The 24217-nt window shown below is 36.0% G+C and overlaps 1 protein-coding gene across 4 annotated transcripts in view; it reads right to left on the bottom strand.

The window, feature by feature from the left end:
• The window catches only part of LOC138696808 (paired box protein Pax-6-like), a 571671-nt gene that overhangs the window by 240521 nt on the left and 306933 nt on the right, over nt 1-24217 (bottom strand). For 3 of the 4 annotated variants that reach the window (XM_069822225.1, XM_069822227.1, XM_069822226.1), the window contains one exon: nt 18782-18947. The exons of the other annotated variant lie outside the window; for it this stretch is intronic. In XM_069822225.1, coding sequence (XP_069678326.1) covers nt 18782-18947 — 166 coding nt within the window. The remainder of the gene's footprint in view (nt 1-18781; nt 18948-24217) is intronic. 4 annotated transcript variants of the gene reach the window in all.

Below are 24217 nucleotides of genomic sequence, written 5' to 3'. Positions count from 1 at the left end.
GACGACTGAAACGATATATTCTGATATACAGGGTGGAAGGTAAGGTAGTACATTAATTGTAGGATGTGATTCCTTAAAATACATATAACGAACAAAAAAGCCTAATACCATTTTGCGCGTTTTTGCGAGATTTTTGAAATAATAATACTTTTATGCCGGCATTTCGATCGCGAATTTTACGAATACTGTTTAAAATACAGCTTAATTTCTTGAATAACAACGAAGAGAACGTTTGTTATGTTCACGTTGCAGCAGTATTTTAATTAGAAAATTCACAGATTTCGAATTAATCGATTCAAGAAACATTAGAAACATTGATTGTCGAGTCACGTACAGAAGGTCTAAAAATCTGTCATCGCTGTCGGGACGGCAGACGGTTTGCGTAGTACTCGCAACTGATCAGCTGTTGTGATGTTTACATTGCATTAGTGTGCAGTTGGACGTACAGCAATACAGTTTAGTTTATTTCAATACTACGAGATGCCAGAGTTCACAAATTGTGAGTACTTAGACATGATCCAGGGCACGAAAAAATTCGGTACAGTGAAAGACTACTGGCCAGAGTTCGTCATAATTGGACTAGAAGATGTGAAAGCTGCACGGACGCTGATGGTGGACATTTTGAACAGTACCTGTAAGATATGAGTGCAATGTGGTTTATACAGATTATTAGCCTACTCTTTATTTCATTATTAACGCCAGAATTAGTGATTCGTAAAACAATAAACTGTAATGTTAATTACATCTTGTTCACAAAGTTACATCAGTTTTCTTTTTTCATTAATTGTAACTGAAACTTCAATCCTAAGTGTTTCCACTAATTTGGATATAATTTCCTGATTTTCAAGTTATTTCTTGTTATTACGGTAGGCCTGCGTATTTCTTGCTTACATTAAAATTATTACACAGAACTCCACGCATTATATTCGTCACCTGACATAATTAGGAACATTAAATCCAGACGATTGAGATGGACAGGGCATGTAGTACGTACGAGCGAATCCAGAAATGCATATAGAGTGTTAGTTGGAAGGCCGGAGGGAAAAAGGCCGAGACGTAAATGGGAGCACAAGATTAAAGTGAATTTGAGGGAGGTGGGCTATGATGGTGGAGACTGGATGAAGGTTGCTCAGGATAGGAACCGATGGGGGGGCTTATGTGAAGGCGGCAATGACCTCCGGGTTCTCTAAAACCATTAATAAGTACAGAATTATCAACTTACAATGCAATACACTAACAATTCAATACTGTATGGGCTTATCCAGTTAATGCATATAGAGTGTTAGTTGGGAGGCCGGAGGGAAAAAGACCTTTGGGGAGGCCGAGACGTAGATTGGAGGATAATATAAAAATGGATTTGAGGGAGGTGGGATATGATTGTAGAGACTGAATTAATCTTGCTCAGGATAGGGATCGATGGCGGGCTCATGTGAGGGCGGCAATGAATCCCTGGGTTCCTTAAAAGCCGTAAATAGCCTAGGTAAGTCAGTAAGTCTAATTCTAAAATACTTTATTGTGACACTAATTTCCAAATAAAACCATTTCTCTGTAATGATAATACTGTTATTCATTATAATTTAAAACAACTCATTGGCGTCATATTGTTGGTGTGAATCGTTTAGACCAGCGGTCATCAGCACAGAGCACCCTGGGACTAGCGTCTCTCACCCGCGGAGAAGACACTGCACCATGGTGCATTCGTAGTTGCTGACGGATATGCTCTCTACCTCTTCCTGCTGCAGAACGGGGCGCAACATGTTGCTCCGCTTAATCTTTACCCATTTCAGCGAGTGCTGACGACCACTTGTTTAGACTATAAATATTACATTGCTGTCTCGAGTCTAGATCTTAAACAATGTAAAAGAAATTGCGAGTTCATTAGCCAGAACACACCGGATTGTTAGATTGAAATGCGTGGAGTAGGCCTATAGGAAAGGTAGAAATTAAAAGAAATATCAATATTCTATTAAAATATCAAATCAGCTTGGGAATCGATGTATTCTGACCCTTTTTTAGCGATATTTTTATATCCTCTAAAAAGGCTATCTTATCAGAAGTTTAATTTTATTATTATTATTTTTTTTTGGCTAAAGATTTAAATTTGCATGACCTTTGCGTCTAGGCCTACAATATTTTGAAAGAGAATTTTTTACACGATTGTGTGTTTTGTCGTATTTACAGCTATTGTTGTTAGACCTTGAAAGTTAGAATTCCCACACAGAAAGTCGTTAGAGAAACCATTCTTCATAATATAAAACTATACTGAAATAGGCCCATTAGGCCTAGAGTGCACTTATTGTTACTTAGTTACCATTACAGTGCAATTCTGCGAAGGCTTTGGAATCATAATCATCATCATCATCATCATCAATAACAGTCTTGGATTAGTCTTCCTGGCCTGTGCTATTTCCAGAAGAAAGTTGGTCTTTCCAGATCTTCCTTGGTCTTCCGATGTCTCGTTTTTCATGAGGTGTATAGTCCAATAGTCTCTTGGGTAACCTATTGTTGGGCATTCTTAATACATGTTCATACCATTTGTTGCGGTAAGATTCTATAGTATCCGTATTTTAATGGCGGTGATATTCAATTCTGTTTGGATGTCAGCGTTCGTAAAGAGTAGGCCTATATCCTGCAAGAGGCCTTAGCAATCGCATTTCAGCAGCTTCTATTCTTTGAAGTTGCCCTTTCGTTAATGACCATATCACTGATCCATATAATAATGCAGGGACTGCCATAACTTTATAGAATTTAAAAATTGTTTCTGGTCGAACTTTCTTTAATAGAGTTGATTTGACTGTTCTTAATAGTTGCTGAAATTTGGCTAGTTTAATATCTACGTCCCTGGAGTTTATATAAGAAATATTGCAGCCAAGATAGTTGAATGTGTTGACTTGTTCTATACAATTATTATTGATTGCAATTTTGGATCTTATATGGTTCTTTCCTTGAGGCCATGATTCTGGTTTTATTTATAGAGATTTAGAGAGATTGGAATAATATTGCTCTAAATTTTCAATGCAAAAGATATTGTATTGGCAATTTTTGAAATATGATGGTGCAAAAGCTTCTACAATACGCGTTTGTGAAGTGCATTACAAAATCTCGGAAAACTTCTCTTCGATTTTGTAAGAAACGCTTCCCAACCTTGTATCGTAATAGGCCTATAATAGCCTACTATTAACATGGCACTAATGACGGTTCCCTTGTGGGCCTGAGAATTTTATCGCCTTTCAAAAACTATGACCATCAGTCGGAGAGGTAAGTGGCTGGACAGGAAGTGGAAAGAATATGTGAAAGAGAGTGACTGAGAAGGAGAGAAGTGGAAGAAAGATGGAAAAAGGCGGAGAGGTGGGAGGAGATGGATGATGAGTACCAATAAGCAGATGCCTGGCGTATTTCATATTTGTCTATCATCTGCCATAATGGAAGTGTTTAACGTTATAATGGAAATAATTTCAAAACGCCCCTTTTATGAAACTCAACCTCCTCCCCACCAGCAGGAATGGGATGAATATAACTCAGTCTAGTAGGGGGACTTTCATTCAAGGTACGTCTTTCGGAAGGGAAAGAGAAAAGAAATGCAGTAACTTCAAAACTTGAATATTTTTAGAAAAAAAAAAAAAGAAACCCTCGTATGTTTTCTGTGTGAACTCGAGCTGAACTAAACAAGACAAGACCAGAACAAACCTGACCCTGCCCGACGCACGACTAGCATCAAGCTCCGAACCGAAGCGGATACATCTTCAGTCGCAAGCGATTCTCGACAAGAGTGGCTTTAGTGACACTTGTACGACTTTCTAATGAAGTATATTAGTAGCTCTTCTGTTCAAACTTGTATAAATATTATGAAGTCAAGTTCATTTCTTTATTGTTTTTTTCCTATTTCCTTTCTCCTATTATTTTTGGTCTGTTCGTTCAATTATTTTAATTAATTAATTAATTACCTAATTATTTTCTTCTTCCACTCATTTTCTACATGTTTTCTCCTCCTTTCCTTACAAATTCCGTTTTGTTTCTATAATCCATAGATCTTTTTCTTCGCTGTCTGTGTTTTCTTCTTGCAAATGCATTTTTTTTTTACAATTCGTCATTCATTTCTACCTTTTCTTATAAGAGGGACATCATTTTATTTTTACTAACATTTCTAATATTAACCTGGCTATACCTTTGGATTAACGGTTGAGAACCGGAAATACCTTTTGCTACCCCCTTCCATGACTGGAGTTCGATGATACTGGCGTAAAATACAAACAAATCACTTTACTAGGAATAAAAGGGGAAAAAAGTAGTTCATCCATTTACATAAACTAAGAAGTATCGCAATTATGAGTTTGATAATTTTCATTAGGTTTTTGTTTAATCGAAATAAGTACAGTATTAACAATAAGTGTTTTTATTCACGAACTGAGCTATCCATGCAGACGTATTCATTATGCAGTGTAGGCCTATATTATACTGTCTACAGCACATTAGTGTACAATATAGAGAATTAAGTTAAATTAAAAAATAATCATAATATGGATATTTAAACACATTTTTGAAAATGGTGGCCGTTCATTTCGAAACAGACTTCAGTTCTTTTGTGCATATTATCTCACTATAGACTATTGTACCTAATTCCAATTACCAGTTATGTCCTTCGTACTAGCATCTAACTCATGTTGAAATAATTCTGTACCTACTCTATAAAAGAGTACCTTACGTACTGTAAATTCAATCTTCACTTCTGCCTGATCCGAAAAGATAAAATTACTCAGACATTCTATCTACTGTCCGTCCAAGTGGTTATGTCGCAGGGGCGTATAAAGGGGGGAAATCACGTGATAGTTAATTTTACTTAACGAGGCCCTTTTATTTAAGTTATTTTAAACAGTTGTATAATATTACGTAGACGTCCAATTCCTAACAGAAATTAATGTTTTCATAAAAAAGCTAAGACAGCCCAGTCACCAGCCTTTACAGAGAGGCGAGCAGAAGCGGGTGGGAGAAATCGGGGTGCAACGTAGGCAAACGGACGACAGCACCTTTGCGAAAATATGATTTAATATTGAAAGCTCTTTCGTCATTGGAAAACGCGAACATATTTCTGGAACGTACTATACTCTCTAACTCAGTACTATTTACTGTGACCTTAAGGCGACTTTGACTGCATATGCGGCTTTGGTTTTGTGTGGAGGATGTGTGGAAGTATACTAGTAGAAGGGGTGGGAGTGAAGTACATTAAAAAACTCAGGTACAATAAAAATTGAAGTAAAAATAAAATGATGTTCCTGTACTAAGTCACTCTTTTAATATTTTCTTGTTTAATTAATTACCTAATTTCTTTTTAACTTATTTTATACATTGTTTCCACCTCGTCAGCACAATAAAATTCAGTTCTTTTTTCATTTATTAGGCTATTTTTCACTGCTTTCATTAATTTCTTCTCCAACCCATTTTTCCAGTTTTCCCTTTTTCTCAAAATTTCAGCTTTTCTCTTTTAATAATATTAATTAATTACTTAATTTCTTCTTCAACTCATTTTCTGTTTTCCATTTTCCTCGCAACATAAATATTCTTCTACAATTCATTCCTCATTCACCTACCCTTTCTTATAATAAGTCGATCTAGCTGCCACGGTAGTCTAGTGGCTAGATCACTGGATTTCTTAATCCTGTGGACACGGATTCGATTCCCGGTTGATCCCCGATTTATAAGTTGTGTTGGCAAGCCGATGAGCCATATAATACACGGATTCTTATCCTCTCTCACACTTTCATTCTGTCTCTGCAAGTCACTCTCATTTTCATTCACTCTCGTCCTCTCCCCAAACTCACTCTCATCCTCTCACTCCCATTCACTCTCATCTTCTCACTCCCATTCACTCTCATCCTCTCACTCCCATTCACTCTCATCCTCTCACTCCCATTCACTCTCATCCTCTCACTCCCATTCACTCTCATCTTCTCACTCCCATTCACTCTCATCCTCTCACTCCCATTCACTCTCATCTTCTCTCTCGCACTCTCTATCAATTTTTCTCTTGTAATTTCATCGTTTCTCTCGCGTTATCACTCTCACTGTCCCCCATCTTTTTCATTCCCTTAGGCCTATTTCTTTTTTCATCGTTTATCCATCCTTGCTGTAGTATTAGGCTACTTCAGTTTCACGCCTTTCCTCCCGTTATAAGCTTATTTGATTCTTTGCTTCAGTTATAGCACAGTCTAGTACAGGCATGTCAATTGATGCCCACAGGAGCAAGCGCGCCTTTAGAGCCCAGGAGAGCCTGAGCGCTTTACAGCGGAAAGGAAAGAGACAGACGAAAGAGGTGGTATATGCCGCTTGGTCGAGCTATATTCAGGGATGGCCAGCACTGATTTAATAGATAAAGGGAAGAGAACTTATTAAAACTGTATCCATGTTAAATTTTTAGATTTGCCTGAGAAGTATAAGTGCATTATAAGAATGTAAGTTTTAATTTTAATGCTCATTTTTCACAAGTTTGATTTTTTTATTCAAAAGAAATATTTTCTCAACTTTTCGTATAGAAAAGTGAAATTTTCAGATATAGGCCTATTTCTTTAGTAGCCTTACAGAATGTTTTCGTAAGTCTAAATTACCGTAAATACGTATTACTGAAGATAGTGTATTGAAAATTTTGAAAATATTCGCATGTAAATTGTTTGTAAGGAAATGAATTAACAAAGCAACTACTGTTTCATCATAAGCTAAAGATACGTGCCTATGTGTTGTAAAAATGTCAGCTCTATAGCTTCAGCAGATTTCGAGAAAATAATTTAATATTCTGATGATAGGAAGTTGTCACAAATATCACCTTAAAAGCATAATGCGATAAGAGTTTTGTTATGTAATATTAGTTACACTTAAAACAGATACAGTACCTAGGTAACTTTGCTTTGTACTGTAATATTGTTTTGATTAGTTTATTGATTACTTTTGTAAGACTAAAGATACCATCAATATAAATTCCAACTTATCATGTCATACTCAATCTCTTTCTTTGGAATATCACTTTCTTTATGAATGATGTGTACAGTATAATATTATACTACTATGGAATTTAAGTGACTATTCCTTCTTAACTCTCTATTATGTTATTAAGATTTAAAACACAAGTGCAATATTAAGAAATCAGTGTTACTACTTTTGTTTTACAGACAATATAGATAATATTAAACAGAAAGAAGCCATATAAAAATAACGACATAAAATTTCACGTTCCGTTTGAAGTTTGTGCACCACTGTTTTCTTAATCCAACAGGTTGCTTATTCATATACACAACCCTTCCTCCTTCCATACTTAGCGCTTGGTGCCCGCGCACGACGTCAAGGTCAGAAAAGTGCGCTTGTTTTGACATCACTGGTCTAGTATATATAGTCACGAAGCTCAATACGTAGTAAATATGCATTCATAGATAGTTGCTAACCACTAGGATCGCTACTATCGCCTCATCAAGAGACAATGCGAAATAGTACCAGCACAGTCTATTGTTCCTAGTACCCTCACAACTCAAGCTTCGTGACTGTATATAGGCTACTAGACTGTGGTTATTGCTTGATCTGATATTTCGCCTACACTAAGAACCTGAATAAACTGAAGATCTATAAATGAAGCCGAGACGCCTAGTGATGAAGTTGTAGCCAGACAGATTCGAACGCTAATTGTTACATTGTGAGTTATGGCAGAGTGGGGGACGGAATTGACTTCATAACAGCGAAATGACCCCCACCCCCCCAGGTTGAAGTACTTTTATTTCCATTTAAAACTGTTACAGAACAACTGACACCAGATAGAAGAGGGTCAGAAAGAAAAGGGTGGGGAGAAGGCGGATGAAGTGCAGGAGTAACTCCGATAAACATATCCGGCCATATTGAATGGGGCGGAGTGGTCGGCGCGCATTTCGAGATAAGAACTTTTTCGTTGGGGAGGAAAGTACTGAGTCGCGCTAAGGGAAGTGCTGCCCTCCAGGGGACACTTTCAAAAATGGTTCCACTTGCTTGATCCGGCACAATAGTGGGCAGTAAACCATCGCTGAGGCATGTACTGATCACTTGCGTCGCTGAGCGAGGATCTCAAACAAGACTGAGACCGATTAACGCAGACGTCAAAATCAACATCAGTTAATTATTGTTTATAAACACTATACTACGATTCGGAGACGTTACTCTTGTCTCTAAAATATCTCAGTCAATAATCGGGTTTAGAAATCAAAATTAATGGTGACTTGTCCCATAGATAAATAGTAGTAGCAATTCATTTAACAACGCTTTTAATTGTAGATGTTATTTGGCGTTGGAATTTAATGTGGACGAGAAATGACCGAAGAACATTTATCCAGAACCCTCTATCAGGCACAGGGTTCGTTTGCGTGCCCTAAATCTACTACACGAGACGAAGAACTTTATTCCCCTCCCGGTTGAAGCAATGTTGAGGCTTTTATTGTCCTTTAAAATCCATCTTCCACTCGAGCTCAGGAACTTCGATTTCATCTGCTAGCATGGCAACCCACTAAAGCACCGAAGAGCGACGATATATTATTTTACTTTTTTATTATTATAGTCTTTAACATATTCTACTTATTATACTTACTTACAAATGGTTTTTAGAGAACCCGGAGGTTCATTGCCGCCCTCACGTAAGCCCGCCATCGATCCCTATCCTGAGCAAGATTAATCCAGTGCGTAGCATCATATCCCACCTCCCTGAGATATATTTTAATATTATTCTCCCATATACGTCTCAGCCTTTCAAAACATCTTTTTCCCTCAGGTCTATAGTCTTTAACTTACATACGTAAATATCCTGAGGAAGAGGAACAAGAAGAAGAAGAAAGCCCCATTCTCTCCATTTCACTAGTTTTGCAGTAACATGTTATTTGATAATGTTCATAAACAACAATTCATGCCATATTACGGGTGGATTAAATAAGTTAGTTTCAAATTGAAATAGCAATTTACATTTTGCAATAAGGCGCCTGAAGCTATTGCCACTGTATGGCAGTAGGCCTACTATCCATGTGAGCATCAAGTGGAACAAAGAAGCAGCAGTTGCAAGATGGTGGTACCTCTGTATAAGTGCACAATTTGCGATCTGATCCGGGCATTAATGCACGCTTTGTCTCGAGCTTCGAATGATGCACGCAAAATTTGTGTTACTATCCGGCCTAGCATATCGTCACATTTGCCACCTTGATAATCTCCACTGGTCGATCAACTCTGTGTTCGATACTTGCCCGCCCTTTAGAGAACTTGTGCACCCATTGTAGACAGTTTGACATGACAGGCAATATTCACAAGGGCAGTATTTCTTAATGAATATCCTTTGCTGCCAAACCTTTCATCCAGGAAAATCGAACAACGGAACGCTGCTCTACAATGATACACTCGTGCAGAGGTACTGTCATATAGCAATTACTGCTTCTTTGTTTCGCTTGTGCTCACATCGATCACATTGACACCTGAGAGGATAGAGAGACAGGAGGGAGCATAAGCTTGGAACTGTGGAATAAAATAGGTGTAGTAATATGGCCGTCAAATTACCCATAGTTCATTTCTTTTTCCTGTTGTAATCAGCTGTTTTGTTCGTATTATTACAATTACGAATTCTGTTTCGTGTTGTGAATATTTCAAAAGTATTGTCAAATTCAGCGGGTATTATTGTTTATAAATAAGCTAATATCCTATTCGGCTCAACTGTAGAATATGTTTCCCTATGTTTTAACATATGAAGGGATGCCAACATCCTTCTTGAAAAAAGAAAGAATGTGTAAATGAAGTGTTAACAATCATAACACTTTTAATCAATATAGGACCTACAGTGAAATGTATCCTCTGATTGAGGTTGTTGATATGTAGGGCCTACATCTAATATCAGATATCACTTGACGATATGAGTTAGAGGAAGAACAATCATTGTTTGTCTGGAGTCTGATTATTGTTATTTGTAACTAATCGGCTATGTATGCAACGGAGGGGGGAAAGAAACTGTCCACCCTAACCCACTATCTCCTTGCCTAGTTGCCTAGTGGTGTCTTGTTGGTATTACTTGTGAGGTTCAGACCTGTCTTCGGATAGTTGACTAAACAACAACAGTGAAATGTACATTAATAATAATAATAATAATAATAATAATAATAATAATAATAATAATAATCCGCTAATAATCCTGTTATCTCCACATCCATTCTAAACCGTTTACGTAGGACTGAAACCGATAGCAGCAATTGAATATTTGGCGGTATTTCGAGGGGGACTATGGGGCGTAAAAGGTGTAGTTTGACGTCATACGCATAGTGCTGATTAGAAGCAGTTTTCTTGGATTGCTCCCTCCTATCTTTCTCTCCTCTCAGATTGACACTTCGTTACTACTGCCATCTAGCGGTGATAACTTCAAGTGACTAATTCAAAAATGAAGACCGCTATTTCGATTTTTAACCTTCTGAGTCGCCTATATTTGCTCATTCAGACTTCTTATCTTCTGCTACAGGAAACTGTGTCACTAATCCGTTCCTTGAAGAAAACTGTAACACCTTATTTACGTCTTGAATAGGAAGGAAAGTTTATAATTTTCTGGGTACCAACTTAAGAAATGAGTATGATGATAGTGAAGCCTTTGTGGATAACAAATATTATAAAATAATATTAAGCCTATTGACATCTGACCAGAAGTAATTAATTACCTGTACCGTCTTCTTTAGTTCGCATGTTTGGCAAAATTCTACATTAAACTTTGTGAACTAATGGTATATTTTTTATTTATAATGGTTTCCCAAGTCGGTAATTTATTGAATATGAAATATACTGCACCTATAACTTTACAAATTAACTTAACATTTGTGTCCTGTAAGTACAATGACAAATACACGAGTAAATACATGTTATAAGGCACGTAAATATTAGGTATAGACAGTAATGTGTTGTGTAAGTGAATGAAATATTGTACAAATATTGTAGGCCTACAATAGGCTACAATTTGGAGCTATACAAAGTAATTTATTTTCCCATCATAAATTCAACACTTGTAGGCCTACTATTAATTCATAGTTTTCTGACCAAGTGCTGGTCCTTCACTGCAAATCCAGCATTCTATATTCTTTCCTATTTGCCGTCTTCCTTTTGGTGTTCGCATATGATTCATATATCTTGACGTGGTCTATTATCTCTGACATCTTTTTCTGTGTCGAACTTTTCTCCCGTTCACCATTCCTTCCAACGCATCCTTCAGTAGGCAGTTTCTTCTTAGCCAGTGACCCAACCAATTTATTTTTCTCTTCCTGATCAGTTTCGGTATTAATTCTTTCTTCACCCACTCTTTCCAACACTGTTTCATTTTCTATTATTTCTGTCCACTTCACACTCTCCATTCTTTACCACATCGACGTTTCAAATGCTTCTATCAAAAAAGTTTGTCAGATTTTCTATATTTTACTGCTCATTTTAATTGCAATAGAACGCAGTAGTTTGAATCGAGCTGGTCAAACATCTTATCATGTCCATAAGCCTACTGTATTAAGACTATTCATAACACTGCGTAGGTGGAAACAAAATAAGCTCAACATTATGATGTCGCAGTTAAAATAGTGATAGGTGAATATTAATGAAAAGTTGTGTAACCAGGATTGCCAGTATTTCGTTTCCAATACCATCAATATATTCGTAGTAACGATTGCTGATATCGATAGTAACACACCAGAGTTGAGACAAGTCGTTCCAAAATTTAACTGCTGTATGACTTACTACTGATGTATTGATAAATTTATGCTAAATGGAAATAGGTAGCAATAATTACCCAGAGTCAAGTAAAAATTATGATTAATTGTCAGTGTGCGGAATTAGAAACTAATCAATTAATCAAGCACATTGAAACCAATTGTTGGACTGAATGTTATATTTTTAATATTTTGTGTTGGATGTAAATTCTTGAATGATTATTTCTGCACTGTGTTTCAAAAGTAACGCATAATTACAATTTAATTTGAATGAGGTGATATTGGGAAAAAAAGCTCACACGTCAAACATAAATAGAAAGAAATATATTTCTTAGGCAAACAAAATATTCTTGCGACTATTGTTGTGCGAATTATGACGTCATAGAGAAAGTTTTTTTTTAATATCATCTGAAAGAGCATAATTTTATGCAATGTTTCATTTGTTTTGTACAGAAGCGTTATGGTTGTGGTTACTATGGTAAACATTTTATTGTTGATATATTTTGTTAGTCCTGTAATATGAATGCACTTGATGAAATCAACGTGAAACAAGATGTTCTTAACTGCAAATGATCCTTTTATGTCTGACATATCCATGTTCTCCGAATTCCGCTTTTATTCTGGTCACAGTAATTTGGATGAGTGTCGTTAAAATGTGTGCGTACCTCTTGTTATGTAGGTTTTCTGTCACCAAATCCTGTCTTCATTAATATCTCAATTTCTTAATTTTCTGTTAATACGAGGATAATTTCATAAATAACTCACAGATTGGCAGAACTATGAAGCGGATGACGCAACACCAATGAAAATTACGTCAGTTGCAGTTGAAGGATTGAGGAAGAAGCACGTGTGTTCGTTTCGTCCATAGCATACTCTGTGTTTAGGTAACGAGAGCTAGAAATGGAGCCTACACGTGTGTCGGGTACTGTGACGATTGCAGACCAAAGATTGAATCTTTACGTGGTAAACCCTCCCCCCCCCTCCAAATAAATCAAGACTTCCACAGTGCTTTGAGTAGAGTTTGTGGTGAACTTACAGTGGACCGTAAAACAATTTCTCGTTGGGCTATTAGTTTTCGTAATGGTCCTGTCAGCAAGTTTTTGCAATGTCCAGGCGTTTCTGCTTCTGTTCAACAATGAACCAGTGAGGGACCCATCGCGTAGAAATTTGTCTCTTCTTTACATTCATTGTCAAAATACGGAATACTGAATTTGGTGAAATCCCCATAGATTCTGAAAGTTCCTCATATGTCACTCGACTATCTTCTTGAAGAGCATCTGCCACAAGTTTCACATTTTATTCATGTGTTGATGCTTTCAGCCTTCCTGGTCTTGCATCATCGTCTAAACTGATGCGAAAACGAGTAGTCAACGAGAAACTGTACTACAGTCCACTGTAAGCTCACCACAAACTCCACACCGCTGTGTATTCCTGTGAGTTTTTGCCACATTCGATTTTTGATCTTCAATCGCCACACTACACGAGATACGTGTAGGCTCCATTTCTAGTTCTCGTTACCTGAACACAGAGTATGCTATGGACGAAATGAACAAAAGTGCTTCTTCCTCAAATCTTCAACTGCAAATGACGTAATTTTCATTGGTGTTGCGTCATCCACTTCACAGTTCTGCCAACCTATGCATTATTTACGAAATGGCCCTCGTATCTTGTTTTTTGTTGATTTCATCAATACAACTGCTGTCATAATACAGAGATTAACAAAATATATCAACAATAAGATTATTACCATAGTAACCATAACCGTAGTGCTTTTGTAGAAAACAAATGAAATGTTACATAAAATATAGTCTTTTAGATGATATTAGAAAACTATAGCGTGTCATTTAAAAATGTTCTCGATGACGTCGTAACTCGTACAACAATAGTCGCAAAGATATTTTGTTTCCATAAAAAATATTCCTTTTTAAATATAAGGTTTGACGTGTCTGAGCTCTTTTGTCCAAAATCTCCTCATTCAATTTTAATTGCAATTATTATGTCTTACTTTTGAAAAATTCTATGTGTATATATTAAAATATATAGTCTAATTGCTAGGATAGTTTGATTTTCAACTTCCAGTATGCTGTTAAGAAAATAAACAATGGTAACATGAAAGTACCTACACAGTCTTACGCTCCTTCCTAACATAGTCGCACCCTGTATTGAGAGAGACCTAGGCCTACTTATCATATTGGAATAAGAGCTTCTGTAGGCCTATCCCAGGGATGCAGAACTGGAGAGAGAGAGAGAGAGAGAGAGAGAGAGAGAGAGAGAGAGAGAGAGAGAGAGGAGAGAGAGAGAGGGGGGGGGAGTTGGAAGAATGGGGAAAGCATTAGTTCCCCTTCCACAGTCCACCGGCGTTGAATGACGTCTCCGTGACCTGTCCACAACCATGTAGCACTATACACTGAATACAAATCTCCTCTATCCTATCATGTCAATGACGCAGAATAAGTGACGTATTCCGGCTTGTGATGTCGGCCACAACTGTTGCTCAGTTCTGCATGCCTCGCCTATCCTATATCAAGAAAGGTTGCAACCTGGGAATTGAATCACAGTTTGACACTCTCCGTCAACTTCACATTGAGGAATGAATTTCTGTACTAAATCTTTACGGGTCATGAAACGTGTGTTTAGTTTTTAATGTCGAAACTAAAATGCATTCAAAGCAGTGGATGCATAGGTACCTATACATTCACCAGATAAGCCAAAGAAGTTCAAACATTATCTGTAATGAAGCTGATATAAGTCATTTTCTGAGGTAGAAAAAATAATGTTTTAGACAATATTCATGTAATCGGGAATCACAATAACAGCAGAGAGATTATTGTAGAACATTAAGAAATTTGCATAGCGTCATCTGGAACAAAAGGCGAGGAGCTGATGTCAAATTACGGCTAAGCTCCCAGATACATGCATACAAAAGTTCTTACTCAAATACTATTAGTCTCAATTCAAGGTGTGACTATATTGAGAAGTAGGCTAGACCTGTAGGTATTTCTTGTACTATGTAATATTTTGCCCTCAATGCTTGTTTCCGTAACGTTCATCGGAAGCTAAAATCCGACTAGCCGTAGTGTAAACACATGCGAAGAAAAACACCCAAAAATAATATTGAAGTTCAGTTTTCATTTCACAGTGCGATGTTAAATATTAAGCAGTTTGCCAATACTACAGATATTGTCCAAAATTGAACATTTATAAATATATATATATATATATATATATATATTTTCTATTAATTTTTTAGATTGAGGACTTCCATACACTTCAGTGAAGATTGTGTGCCAAAACTGTGCATGAATCGCGGGACTCTTTCATCTTGTGGTTACTGGACGACTAGGAAGAAGAGGTAAAATGTAGTACCTAATGTACAATAATTTAGTATTGGCAAAGGAACTTCAATATCATGTGTTAACATTTATAGTGAAATTAAATAATATGTATTACGAATTACAACATTTAAAATGAAGAGAACTGTAAGAATTATGCTGTCTGCTTCTATTTTACAAAGTAGAGAAGGGCTTCTTAATATAGATAATGCTGTCAATTTGGTTTCTTGAGTTATACTTTCAATATACATTTGATTTTTTATTTAGGATTCATTTTATTACTTGGATCTTCAGACTGTTCTGTTTCAAATGCATGATAATTTTAAACGTTATTTGAAGTATCTTATATTTGTACAATTATTGATTTTGATGTTAGTGTCCGTTCTTGCAAGTCTTTTTTAATAGGCAGTAATAAAAAGGGTTACGAAAGTTGACAGTAAATAACATTCATCAAAATAGGTAAAATATTTATAGTGAACACATCCAGAAAAAATTTCCTTCGCAGTACCAGACGATTTTTGTTGTAAAATGTCTGTGTTCGAGATGCAAAAGAAAATAAATATATAATGTTTTGACATGAAAAGTTTACTCTGATGTCACTCATGACACCATGGAAACAGAAGTAATTTACCACGCAGTCCGTCTTACTCCATTCTCTATTTAATCTGTCTCGAGATTTTCCATACAATCGGCCTAGTCATGGAAATGTTGGATTATGTATACAAATGAATATAGAATAAAATATACGCTTTAGAGGAAGAACATGCTGCATTTTATTACTTTAATTCGAGTGCAATCTTTTCGCGCAATCATTGGGACTTTCTTAAATGTTATATTATTTCCTTTCCATTTGGTTAGGTAGTAGGAAAACACTACAGTACATCGATTGTGGAACACAAAATGTATCACTTACATATATTTATTGTCTTTTCAAAAGTACCTTTATGTTTACTGTTTGGAGTGCTAGACGTTTTTTATTTGTAGTCAATTGGCCTGTACGATCTCCTGACTTCAGTTTCTTAGACACGTTACATCAATGAACTGCGAATGTTTGTCAGCAGATTAGTGAGCAATTACAAATTCTTGAAAGAACGTGTTCTTTGTCAAGAAGAGTGAACACTGCGTACAAATGACTGGATACAACATAGAACAAATGAAATAGCAATAATAATAATAAAGATCTTGCAATCCCATAGGCATTAATTTTGGACCTACATAGGCCCTATTATGTTCATTACAGTTTTGAGTTATTTATATGGATACTATTCTACTATCAAATTTGTAAACCTTTTTTCGAAATCGTGTATATCATATTTTTTGTTGCATTTCTAGAGTTCATATCATATCATAGCGCTGCTTATAAATTAACTGATGGTGTAAGTTTTTGTGAATAATTTAATACTGTACGTTATTATTATAATTTAGCAGTACAAAATGATAATCCAACCTTCGTATTTAATTTTTAATACTGTTCAGTGGTACATTTGCGATTCTAACTCGCATCTTTTTACTGACGTCTTACCATCTTCAAACGCACTATTAAACGGTAAATAATAAATCATATCAATCCATTTAAAATAATGAAGTTTGTTTCCGTATCTCTCCTACACCTGCACTCATGAAACAAATCTATAACACAATATGTCCCCCTTCACGCCAAACAACTTTTGTCTGAAGATTTGTCTTCTATCACTACTTTCTTATGGACTACTTTTATGGGGTAATAGTACTCGTATTAATAAGGTTCCTATGTTACAAAAACAAAAGCTATTAGAATTATAACAAATTCATTAATGAAGGCACACCGTTATTTGAGCCGTTCAGAGCAGAAGTGGTGTAAGTCAAAATTGGGTAATGATGTTTAAAGTAAAAATTCTGTAAAATGCAGAGCAAAATGGCAATTAATATGTCCTTCATGCTATCCACTGAGTACTAATATTTTAAATAAATTGAATATCAATTGCTACTTTGTGCTGTATTTTGCAGAATGTTCACTTTAACCCTCATTATCCATTCTGGACTTACACCACTTCTGCTCTTAACGGCTCATTTGTGAATGAAAAAATAATGACTGTAACATCACTGTATATTTATCAAGCCCTAAATTTTGTCAAAGATAATTCACAAATGTAGACACATAGGAATGATTTTCACCTATACAACACCAGAAACCGTGATCTTTTTCATATACCTAAGTATAGGCCAACCAAAACAATAAATAATTATTTTATTATGCCTTTAAAAATTGCAAATAAATTTCCGACACATGTTTTCAATCTGGAAAGGAGGTCTTTTAACAGATTTGTCTCTGGTTGGTTGATCAACAAACCCTTTTATGATATTAATGAGATTTTTTAATGTTAATGTTGTTGAGTGTTTCTGATACAATTTTATTACTTTTTATGTCTCTGTTGTTTATTCTATATGTATTACTTGACTTTGTCAAATGCACAAATTTGTTTCACTGACTGTACGATGCTCAATATACTCAAATGGTCGTGCTATTCACGTGGCCTGTTTCAAATGTCTGACCCGGTACAGTGAAAAACTTCTTCCATAGAAAATTCGATGATCATTTACAACGAAATTCTAAAATGCATTATTACAGAAAATAATAATATTCATAACTTTCATAAACTACATCATAGCCTAGTTTCTAATACAGCGTGTTTTCTTTAGTTTTCCTGTAATTAATTACTCCATGAATAGGGTTTGTTACCTGTTGAAACCGTCAAGCTTTGTAAGTAACGTGCCTAGTGGCGAATTCAACTGGTAACAATTTTCCCAAAGGAAATTGTAAGTAACGTGCCTAGTGACGAATTCAACTGGTAACAATTTTCCCAAAGGAAATTATAAGTAACGTGCCTAGTGACGAATTCAACTGGTAACAATTTTCCCAAAGGAAATTGTAAGTGACGTGCCTAGTGACGAATTCAACTGGTAACAATTTTCCCAAAGGAAATTGTAAGTAACGTGCCTAGTGACGAATTCAACTGGTAACAATTTTCCCAAAGGAAATTATAAGTAACGTGCCTAGTGACGAATTCAACTGGTAACAATTTTCCCAAAGGAAATTGTAAGTAACGTGCCTAGTGACGAATTCAACTGGTAACAATTTTCCCAAAGGAAATTGTAAGTAACGTGCCTAGTGACGAATTCAACTGGTAACAATTTTCCCAAAGGAAATTATAAGTAACGTGCCTAGTGACGAATTCAACTGGTAACAATTTTCCCAAAGGAAATTGTAAGTAAGGTGCCTAGTGACGAATTCAACTGGTAACAATTTTCCCAAAGGAAATTGATTCCTAACTACCTGCACCAGGAGATGATATAATTAACTTAACTGCGGTGAAGTGTTAATTTTTTCACAAAGAAAATTACATTATCTATTTTATAAGCTTCTATAATCAGTATATAACTATAGGTGTGGGTCTGTTAATGCAAATTTTTAACGGTTTATTAGTTTTTCTTCAGATCCCTAATTAATTAGTAGATTCATATCGTCCCTTAGGAACAAAATGTCTTTCTTAACACTAGATTCCGCTTTTTAAGTTACTCTTATCTCGAGAAATTCTAAAAATCCAACTTTTCTTCGGACACATTTTGGGAATGTTCACAGATAAATTTTTGTATGTTTTACTGCGGTTCAAAATAAATTAAAGTTCACACATATGGACAGAACAGACTTCTTACAGTTCTTTCATGACTCTAGCTACAGAGGTGTAAAAAATGCGCTCTTACCTGCCTAAAATTTTGGAAACACAGCCATTGGAAACCTGTAGGATGCGCGAAATGTCACAGGGCCTCGCTCCCGAATGTGCCAGTTCGACAATTTTCTGTCGCGTCGAATCCGGCAGGGGTCGGCCGCTGACGAATACCCCCCCTAGCTGGTTCACACCGCTGTGCCCTGCGGGGGGCGCACCACCAACACAGTAGAACAACTACAGTTAGGGCAGGAATCAGGGCGCCAGGTTGGGGGCGAATCAACACATCAGAACAACTACAGTCAGGGATAACAGGTGTTGAGAAGGTCAGTGTTTTGTAACTTCTGTAATGTGTACTCTAGTTATTATGAGAATGCACTGCTATTTGTAATAGATTAGTTAAATAGGCCTATTAAAAATTAGGCCTATATAATGTTTATGGGTAAATCTCTTATTAGACTAAAATCTTCAGTTCATCCCCTTATATTTGTATCAGGTTTTTTATTCGCTTTAAGAAAATTAGAAGAATTAATTAGCAGCGAAGTAATTTGGTTTTATTTGAAAGTTAGAACACTTCAACTCAAGTATTTAAAAAAATCTGTGTAATGTAAATTACACATATTTTCTTACATACAATATTTTACAGAATAGATAAAAAAAAAACTACTTTTACGTAACACTGTTTCAACTGAATTCTGCACAATCATATTTGGGAACCTATAAAGGTAGCAATTATTTTAAAATACTTAAGCCAAAATTATAATTTAGGGGAATTTGAAAGGAGGTGTTGGTGAAAAAAAATTTTCCTCTTTGTTTCTGTGCCTTATTAATATTTATAATTTTCTGCTTAATTTGATGTAGACTATATTTCTTTAATGTTACCGAATGGAAGCATTTAAAATAATTATTTTATGTTTACTGTACGAGTTTTTTTTTTCGTTCAACACGTGTTGAGTTAAAATGCAATAACTCAGGAACTATTCGCTCTAGACGGCTGCGGTTTCTCTTGAATTATAGTGAAAACTACGCTGCTTACGGTGACAGCATTTGTTCCTATGACGTCGCCTCTTGTTAAGTATTCAAGGCTGTTAACAACTCGTGGAAGTTTCCACGTTTCTAAACAGAAAATCTTTTAATAGGGATTTAAAAAAAATACATGTTCTTGCGCGGCTTTCCCATTTTTTCTGTTTTTTCTGGAACTGTTTAAACTATAACTCTAAAAATTTTACCGTTTATTTATAACAATATTTTGGTAATGTGAATCTACTGTGGTAGAACTAGGTCAAATAATGGAGCCATAAAAAGTAAAAGTTGAAATAAAACATGACATGAAATTTAAAAATTTTAGGCCTAGCCTATATCTTGCTTTAGAGTAATGGTTATTGATGAAAAAATCAGTGAATTTATAAGACATGAACCTGTATTCTGAACATTTTTCATTATACTATCTTGAATAGTCCTAGGGAAAATGAGAAATTAATTTGGTAAATTGAACATTAGTGGGAAAGGCCTTTCATATTCTACGTAAATGAAAAAGTAAAGTTTTACGCTTTATGCCTTTCGTAATAATTCAGATTCTTCACCAAGTTGGTAAAGATATTAGGTACTGTTTATGGTTTATTTTCTTGAACTATTACTCAAAAGTAGTACATACAGTAGCTAAATGAAATGAACAATATCACATTCGTTATATGTATTACACACGAAATGATTTTTCACCTAAAAATATTGTACCATAATTGACTCCACCTACATGCATAGGCCTATGATTAATCTTACGCAAATCCGAATAAAATATCTGTAGACTACATATCTGTAGACTTCATATCCTAACGATATGGGACAAGAGTTCATCAACATAGACTACATATGTCTTCCATAACTCAGTGAAAAATATGGCATTTCGCTTTACAACTGGGGTGTTACAGGCTTACTATTTGGAGCGAGGGGTTGTTTACCAAAATGTACATGTAATAATATCCTTAAATCCTTTCAAATTCCCTTTTATGAGGTTCAGAAGATTGTAATGGAAATTCTGAAGGCCTCTCTTCAAATTTTACACTATCATCTATATGTTAAAACGTAAATTTTTGTTTTAATGTACAGATCGAATCATTATTTTGCTCGTTTCATTTCCCTTTATCTTTTATGTTTGTTAATTCCGGATCCCAGTGGTCAACCCCACTTGAGGACGGATGATTTGAAATAAATCTTAGTAGTAAGCCTATAATATTATCCGATATAATTTTTGTACGTCCCGCGCCGTAGCATCGTGGTCTAAGACAGTGGTTCCCACCTGGGGTCCGCAAGAAAAGATATATTTTTCAAATGACATTTCAATTAAGCTTAACTTCATCGCGTTCTCTGACTTTCCTCAGCTTAAAGGAATATTTGTTTGCTTGTGTCAGACTTATGAAATAGGCTATAGAGTTTTCCAGGAATGAGACCACCTTAGCTTGCAAGTCTAGCCTACCTAGGCCTATTTATTATTTTAGATTTTTAAACTCTTTGTAATCAATTTTCAGGGTCCAGCTTTAGTGGCCTAGGTATTCACCGTTCAGGATAAGATTGGAGCAATGATAAAGAAATTACATTTGTAGTCTAGCTGTGTTGTTAATCGAGAATTCGATTAATTTCCCACTCTAAGTAACTTCCTAGCAACAATGTTGATGAACTCTTGTCCGATATCGTTAGAGTATGAAGAACATGTTAATTTATTAACATTAAAATTAAATAATATGTTCCTTTCTGCATTTGAAAATACAATTGGGTGAACACCCTTTTGTGTGACAAAAAATAGTTCGTCCGTTAAAGAAGAAGAGAAGCTGTTAGTTAATAACTTTTGACTCGAGCTTAAAAATCGTGTTTCCTACAACGACCTTGTTGCAATATTATCTGTATTCACCCATGTTTCCCCATGTTTTCCGATCTACAACACAACATCTAAAAGTCAATTGCATCAACATACTTGTGTCCAGTGTAAATTTTCTGTTGGTCTCCATGAAGAATTGATATACGGGGTGTTTCCGGGCTAGTGTTACAAACTTTTAGGGATGATGGGGAAGGGCACATGTATCAATTTGAGATCAGGAACCCAGGTCCGGAAATGATTGAGTCGAAAGTTACAAGCAAAAATAGTTGTGTGGAAATGAAATAACTTTATTCCTCTGTACACCTTATTTATGTGTACGATTCATCTGACGTTGTTTACGTTGTCTACTTACAGTGTTCCATTCAGTGCGCTGTCTGAGGGGTGGGGACAGGAAACTACACTAAAGCAATGCAGATAGCGTAATGTGTAACGAACATGGTCGGTCCTGATATGCACGTCTGTAGACAGCAGTGTATGTGTACAAGTTGCAGTGTCCATTCGATCAGTCCTAGTGAAATGGAGGAGTACACGAGAGCGGAATAAGCAGACCTGATTTTCGAATACGGATGAGCCAATGGGAACAGTAGACAAGCTCACAGATTGTATGGGAACACGTATCCACGTAGGAGACATCCGGCCCATATCTTCTTTCCACGACTGTTCCAAAGGTTAAGGGAAGGAGGGCACGTGGTGCCAAATTACAATTCCATTTCCACACAACTATTTTTGTTTATAACTTTCGACTCAGTCATTTCCGGACCATGGTTCTTTATCTCAAATTGATATATGTGCCCTTCCCCATTATCCCTGAGATTAAGAATATCTACAATTGAACCAGTCTTGTCAAAACTGACAGCTATACAACGCAATAACAACCATCCCAATAACAACCTCATGGCAAGTCTAGGAAACTAATTCCATTTTCCTCAGGAAAACGTGATAAGCTAAAACTAAAACTTAATATCGCTAGCAATTCATTAAGGATACTTAATTCACTACATTATTAAAATATTTAGAATATATTTATGGGCCTAAATTATGCAAAATATTTTTGGGGGTCCGTCAACATGAAGTAGGAACTTTAAGGGATCCGTGACATTGAAAAGTTAGGGAACCACTGAGCTAAGGTATCTTTCCTGGACTCGCTTTACGGAATGAACGGTGGTTGAAGTTCTCATGGGGGGGGGGACGTTTTCTCGTGAAATTTCGGCCAGTGTCTGGAACCGATGCCCACTCAGCATCGTGATGAATTTGGGGAGCTACGATAGGTAACGAAATACGGTCTCAAAAACGAGATTATAACGACTCGGCTGGCGGAATTATCGTGCCGGCCACTCGATACGTCTGTACTATACTTCGTTCCATAATGTTTGACATATGTAAATATTGTCGCCATAGGAAGGGGGAAGTATAACTGCTATTCAATCAATACCAGAGGTCTCATTCCAGGCTTATCTTGAAATCGAACGGGGGTAGAACGCTTCAGACCTCCCAACTTCAAGACAAGCGTGGAATGAGACCTTTGCCATTGGTTCAGTAGCAATTATTCTTCTCTCCTCTCTGCCGGCAATTTTTACGTCGCCTGTCAGACATTATGGAACGAAGTATAGTCGAATAATAGTTTCCCTCTGATGAGGCATGTGGATGTGAGGCCAGCAGTCGGCTTGTCGGCCTTCGCTCTGCATGGACTGTCGTGCCACGAATTTGTTAACATCATATTTTTGCGTTAGCATCATATTTTTATGTATTTCATTTTCATCCTCTGGTTGAGTGGAAGAGAAGGTCATACGGCCAGAATAAATAAAGCATTATTATTATTATTATTATTGTTATTATTATTATTATTATTATTATTATTATTATTATTATTATTATTATTATTATTTTGTTGCTGACCCGGAACGCAACATTTAAATCACATTGGCAAGAAATATATTGTCACTCTTTCCAAGAACACGTTGCCAATTTATCTCTAATAGGTAACATTTTGCACGAAAATCTCCTTGAATTATTTCTTTCGCTCTCAATGTTTCAACGTTCTAGTAGCTGCTCTTCTAATAACTCGGACATCCCTCTTGCTCTTGTCAACTTAAGTACTGGAAAATAATATAGTGACATTTACTGTATTTTGTATTCACATATCTATAAGTTAATGTAAACTGTCTTATAAGTTGACAATGCTGACTTCACAGCAAAATTTGAAGTAATTTAAACCAAATTAGAGCTAAAATGTAACGTGTTAGTTACTTCAATACACCTTTCCTGTAGTGTAATGTGTGATGTATTTAGCTTGTCTTCGTTATTGAAAGTATAGGTTAACGTTACTCAAGTACCAGCAGAACGGAATATTTTACTCTATATTTTAAATCTGTTTTCGTATCTTGTACATAGCTTGTATAGCAGATATATTTTTTTAGATAATTATTCCTTCTTAATACTTAGGGGTCTACCCTTGTGCTCGATCGGATATATTGGGACTTTTTCTTGTAAGTTTATATATTATAAAAAAACACGCTATCTACGAGGGATATTCGAAAAATAACAGCCGACTGGGTATTACGGAGGATCAGAAACTACGAATATATTTACGTGTGCGCAATC

Source organism: Periplaneta americana, chromosome 3, assembly GCF_040183065.1.
Source record: "Periplaneta americana isolate PAMFEO1 chromosome 3, P.americana_PAMFEO1_priV1, whole genome shotgun sequence".
NCBI classification, from domain to species: domain Eukaryota; kingdom Metazoa; phylum Arthropoda; class Insecta; order Blattodea; family Blattidae; genus Periplaneta; species Periplaneta americana.
This window is presented reverse-complemented; position numbering and strand designations above follow the sequence as displayed.